The sequence below is a fragment of the Coregonus clupeaformis genome, chromosome 31 (assembly GCF_020615455.1).
Source record: "Coregonus clupeaformis isolate EN_2021a chromosome 31, ASM2061545v1, whole genome shotgun sequence".
NCBI classification, from domain to species: domain Eukaryota; kingdom Metazoa; phylum Chordata; class Actinopteri; order Salmoniformes; family Salmonidae; genus Coregonus; species Coregonus clupeaformis.
Genome location: NC_059222.1, coordinates 8,741,954 through 8,764,033, shown reverse-complemented (window position 1 = coordinate 8,764,033; position 22,080 = coordinate 8,741,954). Strand labels below are relative to the sequence as shown.

The 22,080-nt window shown below is 43.0% G+C and overlaps 1 protein-coding gene across 2 annotated transcripts in view; it reads right to left on the bottom strand.

Moving 5' to 3' along the window:
* Nucleotides 1-834: 834 nt before the first annotated feature.
* Nucleotides 835-22,080, bottom strand: part of snx29 (sorting nexin 29) — a 94,626-nt gene continuing 73,380 nt past the window's right edge. Inside the window, exons 19-21 of one of the 2 annotated variants that reach the window (XM_041858802.2) lie at nt 10,616-10,756; nt 3,239-3,378; nt 835-2,518 (exon numbers count right to left, since the gene is read on the bottom strand). In XM_041858802.2, the coding sequence (XP_041714736.2) occupies nt 2,389-2,518; nt 3,239-3,378; nt 10,616-10,756 (411 nt within the window). In that variant the 3' untranslated portion in view covers nt 835-2,388. Of the gene's footprint in view, nt 2,519-3,238; nt 3,379-10,615; nt 10,757-17,580; nt 17,734-22,080 lie in introns of those variants that run through there. The other variant, XM_041858803.2, reaches the window with a different exon arrangement.

Here is a 22,080-nt window from a genome sequence, read left to right as displayed (position 1 = left end):
TTGGTGTTCGCCAAAAGGCATGTGGGAGACTCCCCAAACATATGGAAGAAGGTACTCTGGTCAGATGAGACTAAAATTGAGGTTTTTGGCCATCAAGGAAAACGCTATGTCTGGCGCAAACCTAACACCTCTCATCCCCCCGAGAACACCATCATGAAGCATGGTGGTGGCAGCATCATGCTGTGGGGATGTTTTTCATCGGCAGGAACTGGGAAACTGGTCAGAATTGAAGGAATGATGGCGCTAAATACAGGGAAATTCTTGAGGGAAACCTGTTTCAGTCTTCCAGAGATTTGAGACTGGGACGGAGGTACACCTTCCAGAAGGACAATGACCCTAAGCATACTGCTAAAGCAACACTTGAGTGGTTTAAGGGAAAATATTTAAATGTCTTGGAATGGCCTAGTCAAAGCCCAGACCTCAATCCAATTGAGAATCTTTGGTATGACTTAAAGATTGCTGTACACCAGCGGAACCCATACAACTTGAAGGAGCTGGAGCAGTTTTGCCTTGAAGAATGGGCAAAAATCCCAGTGGCTAGATGTGCCAAGCTTATAGAGACATACCCCAAGAGACTTGCAGCTGTAATTGCTGCAAAAGGTGGCTCTACAAAGCATTGACTTTGGGGGGTGAATAGTTATGCACGCTCAAGTTTTCTGTTTTTTTTGGTCTTATTTCTTGTTTGTTTCACAATAAAAAATCTTCAAAGTGGTAGGCATGTTGTGTAAATCAAATGATACAAACCCCAAAAAAATCCATTTTAATTCCAGGTTGTAAGGAAACAAAATAGGAAAAAGGGGGGTGCTCCAAAATACTTTCGCAAGCCACTGTATGTACAGTATGAACCCCTTTATTCATTAGTCTCTCTGTGCCACTGACAGTGATTTAAGGCAGACTGTTGGGCTAAAAGGTAGGACAGAAGGTACAAGAGAAGCCGTCTAAAGACAGGAACGTTGTGGAGGGCCAGAAGTTTTTCCTTCTCCTGACCATGTGACCTGATAGGGCAACACTCTGGGCTCTAGTCATGAAATGACCAGGAAACACTCTGGGCTCTAGTTACAGTTACAACTAGGGTCCAGAGTTTCTCCTGGTCAGGTCAAATGGTCTGGGAAAAACACCTGGTCCTAGCCATGAGACACAAACAGGAAATTAACCTTAGTAGCGGTCCTGTAGAAGTGGCAACGACAACATCGCTTAATATCTGAGTAGAAAGAATAGCTAGAACTATTGAAGTGCTTTGTTATGAATAGTTTGAACCAGGGTCCTGTTTCTCCATTTCTCCATTACAAGTTTAACATACAATATGCAGCAGCAGCGTGGTTTGTCAGGGTGAATGAAAAAAAAAACAGTTTGTTGTTTATCGTTAATATTTGATAATTGTGCTTCAAAATAAGATTGGTCATCATTTCATCATTTGTTCATATTATTGATGTGTGCAAACTGATTTACAGTCTTCCCCAGTGTGTTGTCACCTGCAACTTCCTGTTTACATCTCATTTTAACAGTTCTGATTGGACAGCTGACTGGGGGGGCGGTCACAAGAACAACTTCCATCACATATTTTCCAAGTAATCTCTTATTTTTTCCCGAAGTAATCTCTATTCTTGAGTAATATGTATGTATTTCGGATTTCTGTTTCATACAAGTTAAAGCAGTGTACAAACTTTCATGCACTTGATCAAGCGGCTTCTCTTCAAGTGTTACCCAACTGTAAGACATTCATCTAAGATCTATTCACCGTTAAGTCTCCTGCTAAGTCACATTCAGTCCACAATCATTGGAACGGCTGGATAATCAGTCCAGCAGTAATATTTGTATTAAAAGTTCTTAAATTGTGTGATGGAATATGTCATTGTGCACATTATCGTATGGTAACAGATTGGTAAAATAAATATAAAAGATGAATGGCCATCGCCTTGGTCAATGTCAGGTAAAGGGATGATGTCAAAATACAAAATGGCACCAAAATGCTGACATTGACCAAGAAAACACCATGTTAGTTTTGTTTGAAGAACACTTTTCTTTGTCCCCTCACCTCAACGCAAAAAAAGTTAGAAAACACTGCAGCCACCATGACCATGATACAGTTTCATTAGAAAACTGAGTAAAATTAGGAAACAGTCCTCCCATCTTATTTTAATGTCTGTCCTAGACCCAGTTCATCCATGTGTGGTCTTTCAGTGAATCCTCAGGGTAGGAGAGCAGGCAGAGTCAGCCTCTGTGGTTCCCAGAAATAGAGGATATAAGGTCCTGCTGTTGCCTCTCCCCTCCATAACCTCCACTGTCCGTCTCTCTCTCTGGCTCTTAGTCAGTCCAGGAGCAGGAAGTACCCTCAGTATCAGCCCAAATCAGAGAGGAGGTGAAAGGTCAGAGTGTAGAGGATAGAGGTTAGAGGTCGCCGCTCTGGGGCTCTGGGTTGCGGCCCTCCTGGTTTCGGTTGCGCCCCAGTCTGGGGAAGCGTGACGAGGCTTTGGACCGGGCTGTCTTACTGCTCCCCTCGCTGGCTACTGGTGTGTCCCTGGGAGGAGACAAAGGGTCAAGAAGTCAGCAAAGGAAACCAGAGGTTAGTAATGCCACTTAGGGTTTTTATTTTATTCTTGGCACAAACCAGAACTTGAGGCTAGAACTTGAACTCTATGCTTTCTGTGTTCCTGTGAATGTGCCATTTTGGGCAGAACGTGCTGACTGCCAACACTAAGGGCGACACTTTTGGGGTGAGTTGAGACTGAGTCACCTTCCAAGAGAGGAGTGATGACAAGTGCAGCTTTTGAGGAATCAGGTTCTAATATCTCACTCTCCATCTCAGCCCCCTCTTAACCAGGGGCCCATTAACAACATTGCGGCCAGACCAGGAATCGCTCAGTCATTCATAAAAGAGAGGTCACCATTTTGGATGAGTCATCAATGGCTAAGACAGCTCTACTGTTAATGTAGATATCATCAACTCAGCTCTTTATTTGATCTCAGTGTTTTAGAACCTCGGTGTTATGACTATTAGCTGCTACAGAACAGGACAGGATTCTTGTTGGGATCTGTGAGTGGTCACAGCATCAATTGGTGTAAATGATGCAGGCAATGACCGGATCCTATGACTGGGCTGGCACAAGAAGTCACTTTGAATGTGTTCACAAAACAATTTGCATTATCTATCGCATTCTCACGCACACACAGATGTGTCAGGCAATATATTATTATGAAGCACTTTGTGAAATGTGTGTTTTCCCCATCTGACACTCACAGGCAGAAGGGCAGCAGCTGCAGCAGGGTCTCCTTGGTGGGTTTAGCAGAGAACTCTGGCAGGGTCTGGATCAGCTTGTTCAACACCATCCTCAGGTACGACTGGAGCTGTTTCCTACGCTCCTCTACAAACTTGGCATCCTAGGGAGAAGAGAGGACAGAGGCAAGGGAGACGTTAATACTGTACCATAGAGAATGAGAGGGAAAGTACAGGTAGGAGTTATGGATAAGTGTGTAGGGTAGGAGGGTGGAGAATGACGCCAGCTGTCAGATAAGATAAGGTCCCAGCTGCCATGTCTCATTTCATGGTTTGTTTGCATGGAGATGTAACACCCCCTTTCTCTGTCTCTCACTCAGTGACACACTGAGCCTCGCTCAGTCATTGTCTCTAGCCCCTATGGCTCTGTGGATGTCAAGCCGTCAAATTCCAATCAGTCAATTGAACACTGTGGGTGTACAATTTAATACTTTTGAAGTTTTTATACGAGAACCACCAGAAAAAAGTGTTAAATTAACACTTTTCTAAGCGTTTCTCTTTTAACACTGTCACAGTTTGCTTTTCCTCACACCAATGGTGTAGATATTGAACACTATATTGGGTGACGACAACACTTTTGAGTGTTGTCCAACTGATACTTTTCAACACCAGTGGCATTTACATTTTACAACTCAGTGTTCAAAGATACTGTGAATTTAACACTTTAGATTACTACTTTTTCCCAGTCTGCCTTTCGAGTGAATTGTAGAGTTACCACCCATGACTATGTTTGTTAGACAGACATGGTTGTTGTATTCATTCACTTTCAGTCCTGTAGCCTTCACCAAGTGAGTGCTTAAGTAAATGTGTTATCATTCAAATAAAACACTTAAAATAATACATGTTTAAATGTTTGAGTGTTTTACTCTACATTGAGTGACATAATCACACTCAACTCTGGTTATTAAAACCAACACAGGCAACTCCCCGATTGAACAACAGTATATTAAAGATATGAACAACAGCTGGTCTTCATAGTTACACAAAGTAACGCCACAACATCAAAACTGCTTACACCAGGATATGAACACTGACGATTTAGCTGTACAGCTCTACTTATAGCTACCATCCTCACCTGCCGTTTTAAGGCTAACCTGCTGCAGCCCACTGACTGACGGACAGACAGATGGACACACACGCGTATGACAGTAGTGTAGAGACACAGATAGAGGCAAATATAGCCCCGTAGTTCTTTGTTTGCCACCGTCCCTAACCTGTCTGTTCCAGATGACTCATTTTACTATAGTACATCTCACTATAGGACAGGGACTCACATAAACTCCCCACACATGGACGTCAACACAGAGATGGTACTATGGAGGTGTATGTTTACATGTACACATATAAAGACATGAGCTATTCTTATGCCACCAGCGTTCACCTGTCTGCTATATGAGGCATGTTACTGTAATCTAACTCACTATAAGACAGGGACTCATACACACTCAGGGACTCATACACACTCAGGCATGGACATCAACACTGAAGGCACAGACACAGACACAATGGAGATTTTGCTATAGATAGGATCGCCACTGGCTTCACCTGTCCGCTATGAGGCATGTTACATCAATTTACAAGACAACTCAGACAGATACACACGGGCATGTTTATGACATGAGAGCATGGCGACACAAGTGAACCACACAGTCAAAGTGAGACAGAGGACAAATCTCAAGATCAGAGGGAACAGTATGCCCAACTCAGTTCCACAGATTATTGTAAAATAGACACAAATTGCTTATTGGAAATTCGTGACAGGCACACAAAAAAGTGTATTTTCTTGTGTGCAGTACACGATTTTGTATACAGTGCATTTCAATCACAGATTAAGACAGTAGGTTACTTAAGACAGAAATGATAGGAGGGAGGTTTGTAGGGGAGGATAGGTGAGCATTTAACGAGAACGTCTAGCAACCCAAAAGTTGCGTATGCCACAGCACGGCCATGCCAATTCACAGAGCGGTGATACAGACGTGAGTAGTCCTGACAGAGGTAGGAAGGCGACGAGAGCTCAAAGTAGGCCAACACAGCTCCAGCAAAGGGTCATGGGTAGGGCATGAACAGATTTGTGAAGTTCAAAGGAGTTGTTTGTGATGGAACTCAAATGCAACGCTTGTGACGGGTTTAGCGAATAGAAACGTATCGTCCATAGGGGTACAACAATCAAGCCAAACACACCATTTTTAGCTTGGAAGATACATAATATAAACAAAGAGATGTGAACTATAAAGATTGATTACAAAACAAGGTCAACTATGTCATAAACAGGAAGAAGTGTAGACTAAAATACAAAAACATCAGAAAGATACAGTAGAGTAGAAATCAGGCCACCACATTGAATTATGATACGGCACGCAAAGAAACAAAGACTGCTCCTATGAAAACGTTTATACAAACCGCCGGCCAAGTGATGCATAAAAGATCACAAGTAATTCAGGATGTTCATACAAGACCTCCACAAAGTCTCTTTGCCATCATTAAATGCATTACACATGCATATTGCATGTTACATGTGAACACAACATTCAAGATTCATTAATTATTCAACGTTTACTGGTTAATTATTCACTTAGCTCTCCTGTTCTGTCTCTCAAGGTGAAACGGCAGCCCTGACTTTTACAGCCCTCCATGTACTGTAATATTACCTAACACTAATTTCATAACAATCTTATATAATGTTATTATCATCAGAAAGATCAAATGTTTACAAAATGATGACGCTCTGGTTGCATCTGGTTTCCAGGTCTCCAGTTCTGGCTGGTTTTCTACTGTAATGATTAGGTTGGGCAGAGAGTAGGACAGTAGACAGCTCCGTAGTCTCTAACAGCTCTCTGACTTGGTGGAACCCCCTAACACTGTCTCTACAAAGCAGCCCAGCAGGGGAGGAAGAGGAAAGCAGCATTGAAAAATTGAGTGATTTGATCCAAATGAAAGGAACACGGGAGGGAAAGATGTGGGGAGAGAGAGAGAGAGTGAGAGAACTAGAGAGAGAGGAAAAACCTCCATCAAAGCTGAGAGGAGAAACCCTGACAGTTGAACTCTGGGAAGCGGGTGCAGAGCAGAGCAGACAGTCCCAGCCTTTGATGTCATCATTCTTCCTTCCGCAGTCATGGCGATGGTGTCCGTCAGGGGAGATATGACAGGCGCCCTCGGGAACATTTAGTGTGTTTTGCCAGCCGAGCCCTTGACAAATCAGCTGTTTAGGAGCTGTCAGTGGCAGGGGTGTGTGTGTGTGATGCTATGTCAATGCAGTTAGGAGATTCTCAGATACAGCAGGACGCCGAGTAATGCTCAGATAATGTTGCCGTGGTAATACATTGAGCTGGGATTCTTACGTACACTGGCAGTTATGGTGCTTGACATACAGTTGAAGTCGGAAGTTTACATACACTTAGGTTGGAGTCATTAAAACTCGTTTTTCAACCACTCCACACATTTCTTGTAAACAAACTATAGTTTTGGCAAGTCGGTTAGGACATCTACTTTGTGCATGACACAAGTAATTTTTCCAACAATTGTTTACAGACAGATTATTTCACTTATAATTCACTGTATCACAATTACAGTGGGTCAGAAGTTTACATACACTAAGTTGACTGTGCCTTTAAACAGCTTGGAAAATTCCAGAAAATGATGTCATGGCTTTAGAAGCTTCTGATTGGCTAATTGACATCATTTGAGTCAATTGCAGGTGTACCTGTGGATGTATTTCAAGGCCTACCTTCAAACTCAGTGCCTCTTTGCTTGACATCATGGGAAAATCAAAAGAAATCAGCCAAGACCTCCACAAGTCTGGTTCATCCTTGGGAGCAATTTCCAAACGCCTGAAGGTACCACGTTCATCTGTACAAACAATAGTATGCAAGTATAAACACAATGGGACCACGCAGCCGTCATACCGCTCAGGAAGGAGACACGTTCTGTCTCCTAGAGATGAACGTACTTTGGTGCGAAAAGTGCAAATCAATCCCAGAAAAACAGCAAAGGACCTTGTGAAGATGCTGGAGGAAACAGGTACGAAAGTATCTATATCCACAGTAAAACAAGTCCTATATCGACATAACCTGAAAGGCCGCTCAGCAAGGAAGAAGCCACTGCTCCAAAACCACCATAAAAAAAAACTGACTACGGTTTGCAACTGCACATGGGGACAAAGATCATACTTTTTGGAGAAATGTCCTCTGGTCTGATGAAACAAAAATAGAACTGTTTGGCCATAATGACCATCGTTATGTTTGGAGGAAAAAGGGTGTTGCTTGCAAGCCAAAGAACACCATCCCAACCGTGAAGCACGGGGGTGGCAGCATCATGCTGTGGGGGTGCTTTGCTGCAGGAGGGACTGGTGCACTTCACAAAATAGATGGCATCATGAGGAAGGAAAATTATGTGGATATATTGAAGCAACATCTCAAGACATCAGTCAGGAAGTTAAAGCTTGGTCGCAAATGGGTCTTCCAAATGGACAATGACCCCAAGCATACTTCCAAAGTTGTGGCAAAATGGCTTAAGGACAACAAAGTTAAGGTATTGGAGTGGCCATCACAAAGCCCTGACCTCAATCCTATAGAACATTTGTGGGCAGAACTGAAAAAGCGTGTGCGAGCATGGAGGCCTACAAACCTGACTCAGTTACACCAGCTTTGTCAGGAGGAATGGGCCAAAATTCACACAACTTATTGTGGGAAGCTTGTGCAAGGCTACCCGAAACGTTTGACCCAAGTCAAACAATTTAAAGGCAATGCTACCAAATACTAATTGAGTGTATGTAAACTTCTGACCCACTGGGAATGTGATGAAAGAAATAAAAGCTTAAATAAATAATTCTCTCTACTATTATTCTGACATTTCACATTCTTAAAATAAAAGTGGTGATCCTAACTGACCTAAGACAGGGAATTTTTACTAGGATTAAATGTCAGGAATTGTGAAATACTGAGTTTAAATGTATTTGGCTAAGGTGTATGTAAACTTCCGACTTCAACTGTATCACAAAACTGAGATTGATTACATTTTCATCACACAACACTACCTGTATTCCATTCCATGATCCATACACCTGATCCTGCAAGCTAACGCAGATACATCCTATAGGTACTGTGGGTATTAGAATGAGCTTCCTTCAAATACAGTCCCATGCAGTAGCTGTAGCCAACTGACAAGATTAGCTAAACGTCTCTCTCTCTCAGGATCAGGTGCTCTGTGTGTGTGTGTGTGTGTGTGTGTGTGTGTGTGTGTGTGTGTTGTGTATGTGTGTGTGTGTGTGTATGTATGTTTAGCAGGCATGATGACCCAGGGTCCTCAGTGTGTAAGGTTGTTAGCTCTGGCTTCTCAATGAGGATAACCATGGCGGGGCTGAGGCAGAGTGTGTGTGTACACTTGTGTGTGTGTATGTGTGTTCCTTCCTGTTTCCCCATCTCCAGTGACAGCGCTCTCGTTTCATCCATTCTGTAGCAGACATCCATGCAACCCACTTAAAAGGGTTTGGAGAGCCTCCTTTTCCCATGACCACTGATCATATACACCAATATTAGCATCCCCCCCATCATTAACTGAACACATCCAACATGTAAGCCCCAGCGTCGCTCAAAGTCTACCTTAGAATATATACAGCATAGACATTCCATATTTCCGAGCTGCAACGATGCTGTGTTCCATGAAGAGAGAGAACTGAACGTACGTCCCCAGTGAGTGAAATAAAGAGAACAGTTTATCTGTTTGACTACAGTGCTGTTAAACAACACATCTCCATAACATCATAACCGTCTCCGTCAGCGGAGATCAGATAGACAGAGGGGGAGGCTTTTTGCCAGCGCACTACGCTTCACCTGAGGGAGAAGAACCAATGCCTTGTCTCTACAAAGTGTTCCTTCTGAGAGGATAGAGGGAGGGAAGGAGGGAGGGAGGGAGAGAGAATCAGAGGAAACAATGATGAGATTAAAAATGACATGACAGCCCATACCTCAGGTAAGCAGGCTCACTGATTACACACACAGACACACAAATGCATGCACACATACACACACACACACCTACCCATGTACACACACAATTCCCTCTCAAATGCATACAAGCGTTCACCTACACATATGCGCACACACGCAAACACACACACACACTCAATTACCAACGCAATCCTGTCTCTATATGAACCCTCTGCCCCTACATCTTTACTGTAAGCTCCAAACACCCTCTCACACTATCTAGTTTTAAACTCTGCCCCCAGGCTTAGTGCACTCCTTTGTGTTTCCATGTCAAAGTTACTCCACAACTTCTGTAACAAAAGCACCCACAGCCCCCTCTCCTCTACTCAGAGACTTAAAAAGACTCCTTCCCTCTGGAACAGAGGGAGAGGGAGGAAGAGAGTAAGGAGAGAGAGGTAGAGAGTAAGGAGAGAGTGGTAGAAAGTAAGGAGAGAGAGGTAGAGAGTAAGGAGAGAGAGGTAGAGAGTAAGGAGAGAGCGGTAGAGAGTAAGGAGAGAGAGGTAGAGAGTAAGGAGAGAGAGGTAGAGAGTAAGGAGAGAGAGGTAGAGAGTAAGGAGAGAGAGGTAGAGAGTAAGGAGAGAGAGGTAGAGAGATAGGTAGATAGTAAGGAGAGAGAGGTAGAGAGTAAGGAGAGAGAGGTAGAGAGTAAGGAGAGAGCGGTAGAGAGTAAGGAGAGAGAGGTAGAGAGTAAGGAGAGAGAGGTAGAGAGTAAGGAGAGAGAGGTAGAAAGTAAGGAGAGAGAGGTAGAGAGTAAGGAGAGAGCGGTAGAGAGTAAGGAGAGAGAGGTAGAGAGTAAGGAGAGAGGTAGAGAGTAAGGAGAGAGAGGTAGAGAGTAAGGAGAGAGAGGTAGAAAGTAAGGAGAGAGAGGTAGAGAGTAAGGAGAGAGAGGTAGAGAGTAAGGAGAGAGAGGTAGAGAGTAAGGAGAGAGAGGTAGAAAGTAAGGAGAGAGAGGTAGAGAGTAAGGAGAGAGAGGTAGAGAGTAAGGAGAGAGAGGTAGAGAGTAAGGAGAGAGAGGTAGAGAGTAAGGAGAGAGAGGTAGAGAGTAAGGAGAGAGAGGTAGAGAGTAAGGAGAGAGAGGTAGAGAGTAAGGAGAGAGAGGTAGAGAGTAAGGAGAGAGAGGAAGTGCGATGAAGACAGACAGAACGGGAGAGGGAGGTAATGTTTCCTAGGGGCTACTGTGGCTAACATCCAAGCCTGTCCATTCAAGTGATGGCCAAGTGACCACAATATGACTTAACAATACATTCAGATTCAATACATTTGACTACAGGTCATTCAAAACAACATTGACGGAGGGTGACCAATAGTAAAAACCTGATTACATCACAAAGGCAATGATTTTCCTGACCGTACATACCTTGTTCCCTATGGCTTTCTTGGGTGGGAAGTTGAACGTGCCGACTTGCGGGAATTGTGAGCGTAAGTGGTTGTGAAGCGCCCGGAATTCTGTGTAGCGTCTGTAGACATTCCACTCGTTGTCCAGGATACGGATGTACACCTACGGAACAGGTAAGACAAACAACAACACAAACGACACAATCAGAATATTTTCAGTGGTACAAATCCTGCTCTTACAAAACCAACCACAGCCAACCATAATTTCTCAATAAGGTTTTATCTATTCTCAGTATGACAGTAAAACATAGTAGGCCACTCTATGCCTGTGCACTGCTATTTTCATGCATCATTAAAGGAGAGCGTTGGATTCCTTTGTTCAGCTGCTGATGGTCTGTGGCAGGCAGACACTGGGGATTGTGACGGGAGTCTAAGAGAGGCAATTACAACTCGAGGAGAGTGAGAGAAATGAGGGGGGAGAGCGAGCGAGAGGGGAGAGTATGAGAGGGAAAGAGATGGAAAGTGAGAGAGAGATGTTATTTTCAAGTGGAGGAAAGAAAAGAGAAGGAGAGAACAGAGATGCTATTTTCACGCGTCACAGTCTCTCCCTCAAGCCTAGCTGGCGAACAGTGTCACAACTGAGTAGCAACGTAGCGTTAGAATTAACAGACTTCCCATCCCAAAGCTATAGAGGCACAGACTGATCCTGTCTATTGGGGTTGAGTTGTCCTATCTGAGAGGTGACATCACCTCACTACTTTATCACCTCTGTACTTCCTAATACAGTACAGTACTTCCTGTGAACTTTTTAAAACTTTTCTCTGGAAAGTGTGCAAGCCTGGAGAAAGTGGGGGACATGCTGTAGAGTAGAGAGACAACAGAAGAGAAAACAGCAACGGCAGCATTTTAAACTGCCTGAAGCTTAGATGAACCTGTTGCTTGTTCGTAATTGTAGTTTTCAAGGGTTTGTGTGTGTGTGTGTGTGTGTGTGTGTGTGTAGGCACTTGTGCGTATGTGCTGTGCGTGTGCATGTCTGTGATCAAAGCGTTAGGATGAAACGGGTCAAATGGATGGATACTGGGGCCCTGGGGAGGGCTGGCCTACCTGGGCCAACATTAAAGACCTCACACCCCACAATAAGACCAGTACTCTTGGAGAACTGCCCCCTGGCACACTCAAACACAGTAGTCATGCTCATGCACACACACACGCACACACACACACGCACACACGCACACAATGTATTCTCTCTCACTCATACACACACACTGTATTTGCGCACACAGAAAGACATATGCAATCACACATATACAGACACACTATACACACACAGACATCCACTCATTACCATACACATGTAAGGCAACATCATCCACAGAGCAGCTATTGTTTCCTCCTCAGTAATTGCAAATTCATTATTTCATTATCTTTCACAAAATATTTGCGGAAATCCAACGCTCGCGTTCTGCATTAAAAAAAACGTATTTTTATTTTCAATAGAAAGATGATCAAATGTGACACCGCCGTGGCCTGGGCCCAGCCAGCTCTGGGCTACTCTTATAACGTACTATTTCAACTAGTCAGAGAGTTATTTTTACAGCAAACGTAACAAGCTTACAATTCAAAAAACACATTATCATGAATGAATTTCAAACTATTATAAAATCGTGTACAAATTAAGGTGACATTTTTTTGTATATATGGAGAGTCAAAATATATTTAAAACAGTGTTTTTCAGATCTTTCAGTTAGTCAAAAGAAATCAATTCTCTCAGCTCTCCAATTGTCTTCAAGGGAGGCAGCCCCGAGTACAGAGCCCCTGGTACAGAGAAGAGAAGCATTATCATTAAAACAACATAAATCTAGGGGTCAAATTAAATTCAAACCTTCACCCTTTAACATTAACAAGATAGATAACTGCAAGTTAGCACTCTTTTACTTGTTGTGTTCTCTCCATCTCTTTGATATAGTTAATGTATTATTGTAGACCAACAAGGCCATTGAAAGGAGCAGCGAGTGATTCATCAACAGCCAGATAGACTGGGAGAGGAAATGCTGTCATTTACAACAACAACAACAGTGGCATTTACAACTGCTCATTACTGCACTGCCTTACAGAGACGGATCAGTTCATCTAAGGGAGGGAGGGAGGGAGGCAAAGACAGACAGACAGACACTCAGACAGACCAACGTTTTAGAGAGGGGATCTGAGATGCTTAGCTCACTTAAGCAGACACCCATGCTGAGATGATTCTGGCAATCTGAAAGTTAGCACTTTTCCTCCAATAGTGTCAATGATTTTCAAAACCTTGAGAGACATGACCAAAATACATCTCAGAACAACATGTAGATTTTGCTCTTACGAGAGCTACAGCACAGTATAACTCAGAGTTTTATACTTCAATCAGGCACAGTGCTAGAAGCACACCCTTTACTCTTGTCCCATCTGTGTAATGTGTAATATATTCTTCAGCCAGCTCCTCTATTGTTTATATTTTCTTCAGCTATTGGATTATCTAGTACATCTGCTACATCATGTACGTTTGTACTTTTGTCTAACCACCCAGTTCCCTCTCGCTCTCTCGCTCTGAAGTACGTAACTATGAGGTACAGTCTGGTCTGATTGCATAGCCACCGTTCTTCTGACAGGCAGGGTAATTGTAGGTTACCAGCTGTGGTAAAAGCACTGGGATCACCTCTTCCATCTTCTGAGGAAACCCCTAAGAGCCCTGCTGCTCACCTCGGAGTGGGAAAACACTGCAACTACCATACAGACGGCACAAAATGGCAGACAAAAGACCAGGACGCCCAGGTAGTGGGGATGTTAGTTTCACCATAATGAGTGGAAGTAGAAGCACTATAGGTGGGCAGATGTCGTACAAAGATGTTGCATGTACGGTTTGTGTGCTCATCTCTAACAATAGCATTGAAACCATCTCAATAAATTATATTTCTATGATTGGAACATTCTGTTCTCCAGCTAAGGCACTTTGAAAGAAGGCTGTATGCTAAGTTCTATTGATCTTGTCCTTGATTTAAAGAACATTCAGCTATATCCGTCACCTTCCTCAAACTTCTAGGGCCCAGAGTTTTCCTGGTCAGGTCACCTACAGTAGTTGGCCTGTAGTAACAGTGGCCTGTTATCCTTGAGCCTCAGCCATGAAAGTAAAGTAAACACAAAATGAAGTTTCAACAAAGCCCAGAGAGAAGGATAATATGGAGATTTGAAATACTAATGTGAAGAACAACCTTGATAATTCATCTTAACGCAACTAATGCAAAGTTATTTATATTTTTGCACTGACTATGCACAGGACTCCACTCACCCACACACACTCCAACACACACACTTCATTTGCTCACACACACCCATACTAACTCTACACACACACTTGCATACCATTTCTATTTTATATATTTTTTATTTAACCTTTATTTAACTAGGCAAGTCAACTAAGAACAAATTTGTATTTACAATGACGGTCTACCAAGAGGCAAAAGGCCTCCTGCAGGGACGGGGGCTGGGTTTAAAAATAAAGATTTAGGACAAAACACACATCACGACAAGAGAGACACCACAACAATACATAGAGAGAGACCTAAGACAACAACACAGCATGGCAGCAACACATGACAACACAGCATGGCAGCAACACTACATGACAACAACACGGTAGCAACACAACATAGCAGCAGCACAAACATTGTTGGGCACAGACAACAGCACAAAGGGCAAAAAGGTAGAGACAACAATACATCATGCGAAGCAGCCACAAGTGTCAGTAAGAGTCTTTAAATGTAGAGATGGAGATAAAACTGTGCAGTTTTAATGTTTTTTTTGCAGCTCGTTCCAGTCACTAGCTGCAGCAAACTGAAAAGAGGAGCGACCCATGAATGTGTGCGCTTTGGGGACCTTTAACAGAATGTGACTGGCAGAACAGGTGTTGTATGTGGAGGATGAGGACTGCAGTAGGTATCTCAGATAGGGGGGAGAGAGGCCTAAGAGGGTTTTATAAATAAGCATTGACCAGTGGGTCTTGCGTCGGGTATAGAGATGGCCAGTTTACAGAGGAGTATAAAGTGCAGTGATGTGTCCTATAAGGAGCATTGGTGGCAAATCTGATGGCCGAATGGTAAAGAACATCTAGCCGCTCGAGAGCAACCTTACCTGCCGATCTATAAATTACGTCTCTGTAAACTAGCATGGGTAGGATTATCCTCTGAATCAGGGTTAGTTTGGCAGTTGGGGTGAAAGAGGAGCGATTACGTTAGAAGAAACCAAGTCTAGATTTAACCTTAGATATGTGCTGAGAGAAGGACAGTGTACCGTCTAGCCATACTCCCAAGTACTTGTATGAGGTGACTACCTCAAGCTCTAAACCCTCAGAGGTAGTAATCACACTTGGGGGGGCATTCTTCATACCGAACTACATGATCTTTGATTTAGAGGTATTCAGAACAAGGTTAAGGGCAGAGAAAGCTTGTTGGACACTAAGAGCGTTTAACACAAAATCCAGGGAGGGGCCAGCTAAGTAAAAGACTGTATCATCTGCATATAAGTGGATGAGAGTGCTTCCTACTGCCTGAGCTATGTTGTTGATGTAAATTGAGAAGAGCGTGGGGCCTAGGATCCCCTGGTGACAGGCAGTGGCTGAGACAGCAGATGTTCTGACTTTATACACTGCACTCTTTGAGAGACGTAGTTAGCAAACCAGGCCAAAGACCCCTCAGAGACACCAATTCTCCTTAGCCGACCTACAAGAATGGAACGCTCTACTGTATCAAAAGCTTAGTCCAAGTCAATAAAAATAGCAGCACAACATTGCTTAGAATCAAGGGCAATGGTGACATCATTTAGGACCTTTAAGGTTGCAGTGACACATCCATAACCTGAGCGGAAACCAGACTGCATACCAGAGAGAATACTATAGACATCAAGAAAGCCAGTCAGTTGATTATTTACAAGTTTTTCCAACACTTTTGATAAACAGGGCAAGATAGAAATTGGCCTATAACAGTTAGGATCAGCTTGATCTCTCCCTTTAAATAACGGACGCACAATCATCATATATGCTGATGCTAATCTGTTTATCATACACCCTGATGCCAAGTCACCTTACCCCTGTACATATCTAACCCTACCACTCCAGTATCCCTGCACATTGTAAATATGGTACTGTGTTCTATTTCTCGTGTGTTTTTGTTCTACTTTACTTTATTTTATAGTATATTATTTTTACTACTGACATTGATTACTGCATTGTGGGGAAGAGCTTGCAAGAAAGGTATTTCACTGTACTTGTGCACGTGACAATAAAACTTGATTTTGAAGCACCACAGTTTTTTCAGGGCTGTGTGAGAGAGAGATAAAATACATGCAGCGGAGCAGTAGTGCTTATGTCATCCCTCCCTCGTTCCCTCTCTCATTCCCTCCCTCGTTCCCTCTTTATTTCTCAGTCCACTCTGGGACACAACATTTGCCAAATTAGGCAGAAAATATAATCCATTTGGAGGATTGCAGAAAGGAAGGAGGACGGGGAGTGATAAGAGCGTATAAGGAGAGAATTTTTCCATTTAAAATATTCAGCAGAAGATTTATCAGCTGTACTCTCTGTGTGTGTGTGTGTGTGTGTGTGTGTGTGTGTGTGTGTTGAAGGGAGGAAGCGATATCCTTCCCAGTGTCACTGAATCTGTTTAAGTAAAATAGCCTCTTGCCAGTATCCTTACCACAATCATCATAATAACAGAGATGACTAATAAGACTGGAAATTGATTTTTTTCAAAATATGATCAAGTATCATTTTACATCATTCTCAAACCATAATCTGTCTAGCCATCCTGCTGAATGAGTCTGAAAAATGACCCACTGGTTTGTGATTCATTAATATACATACTATTCAAACATAAATCACTATGAGGCCTACTATAACATCATGAGTGATAGAGCAGTTAGCTAACCAGGGCACACACACAGTCATTAGAGCACACTCTAACCTCTGGCTCTCTGGAGTGGATATATATTTAATCTTCATGCGTACAACATGTAAATGTAGTTGACACATAACTCTCAATTTCATTTGTTTAACCTAGGCAAGTCAGTTAAGAACAAATTCTTATTTACAATGACGGCCTACCCCGGCCAAACCCGGACAACGCTAGGCCAATTGTGCGCCATCCTATGGGTCTACCAATCACGGCAGGATTGTGATACAGCCTGGAATCGAACCAGGGTCTGTAGTGACGCCTCTAGCACTGAGATGCAGTGCCTTAGACCTCTGCACCACTCTGTACATGTAAAATACTCTGACCTACGAGCCTCGACCCAGACTTGACCCATCTAACCTTGACAAGATCTAACATGCATGCACAAATCATGTTTTACATAACTGATGGGAGACAGGGTTGTGTGCACAGACAGACAGACAGAAAAAAAGACAGAGAGCGAGAGGGAATGTCAGAAAGATAATTATTTAGTTACTTTATTTTTGCAAGATTAGATGTACAATACCATCATATATGATGTGAATAGATTAGTATGGATTACTTTTGTCGCATCATTTGTAGACATCAATATTCACTAGCCAAATTAAGTCCTCAGTCATATACCCTTAAAAGTTGAGGGCAGCAAGGGTCTTCAAGGGTATCATACCCTTGAGGTTTGAGTTCTGGAACATTGACAGTTACAGAACACTGAGAACTCCATCACCCATGTATTACTACTCCAGGTGGACCAATAAAATGTGAGATGTTTATCTGTGCACTAATGTAAAGACTATCCGCCTGTTACAGTGCTTCTCACCCCGCCACACACTCCTGCTCTCCCCAGGAAGCGAAGGTTTGTTTATGATTGGCCTGTGAACTTCTAAAACACTAGGAAGGTCCTTTCCATCCAGATAAGAGGATTTTGAGGTTGCTAAATGAATAGTGATGTTGTTGACTAATGATTGGAGAGCAACATGTCTGTGGGAAAATAGTAATACTCACTTACTTTTGTCTCACTCACTCAATGTCTCGCTTACTCTCTTTCTCTCCCACCCTCTCTCTCGCTCCTGAATGAATGAGTCATGAATCGGGTTCGTAGCACTGCTCTGATGAGTACAGGCAGGAAGTGGCAAAGCGAGGGAACGAAGGAATGAGAAAACTGAGAAAGAGAGAGAATTAGAGGGGAGAGGTGAAGGAGGTTAGAGACACAGCCCCATCGTGTTTCCAGGAACTATAGAAAATTAATGGCTTGAGTTGATACGGACTCTGAGGTATGGCATTGGAGATTCCACTACTAGAGATCAAACAGCCTAGCAAGGCTCTGCAATCTAGACCCGCTGCAATTCTGATTAGATTACCAAGAGAGAAAGTTGGGCAATTTCCTGTCCCCTTCCAGCCTTAACATTATCGTTGTATATAATCTTCTCTGAATTGCTGTTATTATCTTTGTATACAGTGAGGGGAAAAATTATTTGATCCCCTGCTGATTTTGTACGTTTGCCCACTGACAAAGAAATGATCAGTCTATAATTTTAATGGTAGGTTTATTTGAACAGTGAGAGACAGAATAACAACAAAAAAATCCAGAAAACACATGTCAAAAATGTTATAAATTGATTTGCATTTTAATGAGGGAAATAAGTATTTGACCCCTCTGCAAAACATGACTTAGTACTTGGTGGCAAAACCCTTGTTGGCAATCACAGAGGTCAGACGTTTCTTGTAGTTGGACACCAGGTTTGCACACATCTCAGGAGGGATTTTGTTCCACTCCTCTTTGCAGATCTTCTCCAAGTCATTAAGGTTTCGAGGCTGACGTTTGGCAACTCGAACCTTCAGCTCCCTCCACAGATTTTCTATGGGATTAAGGTCTGGAGACTGGCTAGGCCACTCCAGGACCTTAATGTGCTTCTTGAGCCACTCCTTTGTTGCCTTGGCCGTGTGTTTTGGGTCATTGTCATGCTGGAATACCCATCCACGACCCATTTTCAATGCCCTGGCTGAGGGAAGGAGGTTCTCACCCAAGATTTGACGGTACATGGCCCCGTCCATCGTCCCTTTGATGCGGTGAAGTTGTCCCCAAAGCATAATGTTTCCACCTCCATGTTTGTCGGTGGGGATGGTGTTCTTGGGGTCATAGGCAGCATTCCTCCTCCTCCAAACACGGCGAGTTGAGTTGATGCCAAAGAGCTCGATTTTGGTCTCATCTGACCACAACACTTTAACCCAGTTCTCCTCTGAATCATTCAGATGTTCATTGGCAAACTTCAGACGGCCCTGTATATGTGTTTTCTTGAGCAGGGGGACCTTGCGGGCGCTGCAGGATTTCAGTGCTTCACGGCGTAGTGTGTTACCAATTGTTTTCTTGGTGACTATGGTCCCAGCTGCCTTGAGATCATTGACAAGATCCTCCCGTTTAGTTGTGGGCTGATTCCTCTCTGTTCTCATGATCATTGCAACTCCACGAGGTGAGATCTTGCATGGAGCCCCAGGCCGAGGGAGATTGACAGTTATTTTGTGTTTCTTCCATTTGCGAATAATCGCACCAACTGTTGTCACCTTCTCACCAAGCTGCTTGGCGATGGTCTTGTAGCCCATTGCAGCCTGGTGTAGGTCTACAATCTTGTCCCTGACATCCTTGGAGAGCTCTTTGGTCTTGGCCATGGTGGAGAGTTTGGAATCTGATTGATTGATTGCTTCTGTGGACAGGTGTCTTTTATACAGGTAACAAGCTGAGATTAGGAGCACTCCCTTTAAGAGTGTGCTCCTAATCTCAGCTCGTTACCTGTATAAATGACACCTGGGAGCCAGAAATCTTTCTGATTGAGAGGGGGTCAAATACTTATTTCCCTCATTAAAATGCTAATACATTTATAACATTTTTGACATGCGTTTTTCTGGATTTTGTTGTTGTTATTCTGTCTCTCACTGTTCAAATAAACCTACCATTAAAATGATAGACTGATCATTTCTCTGTCAGTGGGCAAACGTACAAAATCAGCAGGGGATCAAATACATTTTTCCCTCACTGAGTTATTTGATGGTTATTTCCTTCCAAATATATTCGCAGATCGTACAACATGTTCTCAGTTCTCCGACTAGCCTAATGTGCTCTTCTAATGCTGGAAATCTAACAAAGGCAATCATTGGCTTTTATAGTGGAGATCCAATTCATGATGAATCGATGCAACTAAAAACAACGATCCTCATAGTAATCAACATCCATCACAGAGAACTACCACCATCATCATAATCATCATCTCCATCATCAAGGGCCCCCATTACCATAACCGTCACGATCATCTTTACAGACTTGATCATCATCATCATCATCATCTCAATTAAGAATCAGATTAATAATGGGCTCTGGTCTACATATGGATATGATATCCCTCATTTGCATAGCCAAAGATTCCAATGAAATGCAGTCTCAGGCTTTGGCAAAATAAACACGCACACACACAAAGAGTCTGCAGACTGAACTACGTAAACCCTCCACTACTCCATTGTATGGATCCTCTCAGCGCGTTGTGAAGTCAACTGCATGCAATATAGAGATTATTATCATTAGCACTTTTCCCACAGTGCACCTCTGGGGAAGGGGACCTATGGGATCTATGTGATGGGAACAGCACACGTTGGAAGCGTGTCAACGAGGACGACTCAATTATTCATTGTTATAGCTGATTTATTCTCCTAGTATGTGCATGTTCAAGGGCTTGGCTCCAACAGGAAGCCAAAGGTAGCTTATATAATGCCTATTGAATGCTCGATTAGTGTGTCTGTGACTCGCTTTCAATCACTCTCACACAAACACACACTCTCAGCTTGCCTCTGGGGAACTACAGTAGTAGCAGGTATCACAGAACATTTTGAATTGAAATAAAAAACGGAAAGGGAGAGAGAGAGAGAGCGAGAGAGAGAGAGAGAAAAGCAGTTATCAAATCTCATTAGCGTTATAAATATATGGGAAAGTTTGCAGCAGGCCTGACTTTGTGTGGAAGCAATTGGCTCAGCTGCTTTTTACTGATCAAAGGGAATCGCTCATTTAGAATAAAAACCCAGTGAATTCTGTGTGCCGGGGCTCATCTAGAGTACAAGGCTTCACTTGACATTCTGCCATTTAATCTCCTCTCTGCTTTGCATCTACACACCAGAGGTAAAATAAATGTGTGTACAGTGTGTGTGCTCAACTAAGCAAAGAGTTTGCCCATGAATCATAACATTGCTTTTACTTTCCTTTAATGAATTGTTATTTTTTTTGCTACGCTGTGGATTTGCTATGTTGGTTCTGTCAGATTCACAAAGAGTTGGGAAGGAGGGAGGGTATGTTATCACTACAAAATGCCAAAGTGAATCCATCATCTCCACCTGGCAAATGAAGGGCTCTTCAGTTTTGTTATTATTTTGTTTTCTTTCTTTCTTTCATTCGTTTCTCTGAGGCAGAAGAGAAAAACCTCAGGAGGGCTCCCTGCCTAGAGGCGACTGGAGATCCCTCTACTCTAACTCACACAGTGGGCTTAAGAACACAGATCAAAAAGTACAACCTCTAACTACTCTCTGTGTGTTCTCTGGCAGTTTGGAAATGACATTTCTATTCTTTTTTCCATGACACACATTTCTATAATAACTTCTTGTTGGTATGGTATGAGAATGCAACAATCATTTCCAGCTGCCGTTATAGCCTCATTATGAAAGGAGGGAGAGAGGGAGACAGTAGGGGAAGGACGGAGAGCTCGTCTGGGGAGAACAAAACAGGAGTGATAATAGTGAGAATCCATCACAGCCTCTCTCTATGGGCATCCCAGGCCTTGTTCTGTCTGCATAGAGAGTCATTTCAAACAGAGAAGAAAAGTGGCTTTTGAGAAAGGCAAAGACAGGGAATGGAGAACAAGCAATTTGCCTGCTCCATAAATGCCTTGTAATCTAGTGGCTGAGAAGAATGCCACGCTTCTCTGGCTCTCATTTCTCTTTATCTCTCCCTCTCACTTCTCTGTCTCTCTCTCTCTCTATTTATCTTCTCCCCCCTCTCCATCATTGGAAACGGAGCTGCGTGATTCTGGTGTTGTTTTCTGCTGGGTGGTGCTGACTTTTAGGCCCTGCTGTCATCAGAACAGTACAGGAACAGGTTGTCTGGAATGACTGGCCGAGGGTTGTGACCTGGTTGGCTGGTTGTAATGGGAACATTTTGTTTTTTAATCACATTCTAGAACTAAATTTCTGTAATACCAGTAGTCTCTCTTTCAAATGATATTTAAGAACAGGTGTATGGACCTTCTGTATGAGAAATACCTATTCTCACAATGGCAAACCGTTCTCATCTATCTAGTCTATTAAGAACAATAGTAATGTTTCCGTAGGGATCTATTAGACAAATAGACCCCTGAGAACACACCACAAAGGCACAAATGACTATACAGGATACAGCCATTGACTGAGGCTAGACTAAGCAATAGTTTCAAAGCGCTAGTAAAAACAGGTGTCATTAAATCAATGAAGTATATTT